This window comes from Trachymyrmex septentrionalis, unplaced genomic scaffold (assembly GCF_001594115.1).
Source record: "Trachymyrmex septentrionalis isolate Tsep2-gDNA-1 unplaced genomic scaffold, Tsep1.0 scaffold20, whole genome shotgun sequence".
NCBI classification, from domain to species: Eukaryota; Metazoa; Arthropoda; class Insecta; order Hymenoptera; family Formicidae; genus Trachymyrmex; species Trachymyrmex septentrionalis.
In genome coordinates this window covers 6,836,372-6,837,644 of record NW_017305180.1, presented here as the reverse complement: position 1 = coordinate 6,837,644, position 1,273 = coordinate 6,836,372, and the positions used below count along the sequence as shown (strand labels likewise).

The following is a 1,273-nucleotide window of genomic DNA, read 5'->3' as shown; positions in this document are numbered from 1 at the left end:
TTAAATATACAAAAAAATTTCAATAGATTTTACATATATTACTAACTTGATAATTATGATTGTAGATATAAGTGACATTGAAAAGCATTATCCAGGTTTAATGAAAGCCACAATTGAATGGTTTAAGATATATAAAATTCCGGATGGAAAACCAGAAAATCAATTTGCATTTAATGGTGAAGCAAAACCACGAGAATTTGCCCTACATATCATTGATGAAGTACATCAACATTGGAAAAGTTTGATCAAACAAGAAGGTTTACCTTGTGACATAGAATGGTCCGTAAAAATTAGTCTTAGATTAATCTTAAATTATGTCTTAGATAAAATAATTTAGAGGTTATTTTATATATTATTTTTGCAGTTCTAATGTAACAGTGGAGGGAAGTCCTTTCAAGATTACTACAGAAGCTGCACAAGAAATTTTAGACAAAGCACCTGAACCAGTGGATCCTGAACCTGTAGAACCGACAGGTAGGTAACTCAAGTGTAATATAGAATGGAAAGAAATGTAAATTTTCTGAAAAATTAATGAGAATTATAATTCTCATTAGCTTTTTTTACTTTGTTATTATATACAATCATATTTATAATGTTCTAATGTTCTTCACTTTCAGTTGACAAATGTTACTTTATACACCCCAAATTGTAACAATTATGATGGGAATTAAAAATTTCACTGTTTTTGAATACTTGAATTATATGAAAATATTATTGATGTTAAATATATGTAAATTAAAATATTTATTCATTGAATTGTTTTTATAATGTATGATTTCAGTCGATAAGTGGCATTATATACATCTTAAATGAAGATGAGACGGATATCTTCGTTCTATCAACTAGCGAAGTCGGCTACTCCGTTTATTCATATTCAACATGGAATTCCTTCTCATTTGTCATTTTGCTGTTTTTGTATCATGTTTTCATTTTATTTTAATAATTATAAATAGCATTTAAATATTTTGATATATATGTGGTGCTACCGTTTTATTTTTATCAGTTTTTATCTTCTAATATATATAGATACATGAAATATATAAATTCAATAACAGAGGATAAATGTTTATACAAGCACTTTTTTTCGGATATGCTCCGCATATATATCGTTATGATATTACATCCATAGCGGCACGTTTCGACTATGAAAGAAATATAATCTCATTATAGGTTGTGATTGATATAGCTGTACAATTTTGAGCAGATGGGTTTCTTAGATTAAAAGGCACATTAGTTCTCTAGTATTTTTCCAAAATATAGAGATAAAACAATA

At 27.2% G+C, this 1,273-nt stretch overlaps 1 protein-coding gene across 2 annotated transcripts in view; it reads left to right on the top strand.

Moving 5' to 3' along the window:
- Positions 1–898, top strand: part of LOC108747771 (inorganic pyrophosphatase) — a 3,728-nt gene extending 2,830 nt beyond the window's left edge. The window contains exons 6-8 of one of the 2 annotated variants that reach the window (XM_018485516.1): positions 66–279; positions 365–474; positions 782–898. In XM_018485516.1, coding sequence (XP_018341018.1) covers positions 66–279; positions 365–474; positions 782–813 — 356 coding nt within the window. In that variant the 3' untranslated portion in view covers positions 814–898. Of the gene's footprint in view, positions 1–65; positions 280–364; positions 475–617; positions 690–781 lie in introns of those variants that run through there. The other variant, XM_018485515.1, reaches the window with a different exon arrangement.
- Positions 899–1,273: the final 375 nt, after the last annotated feature.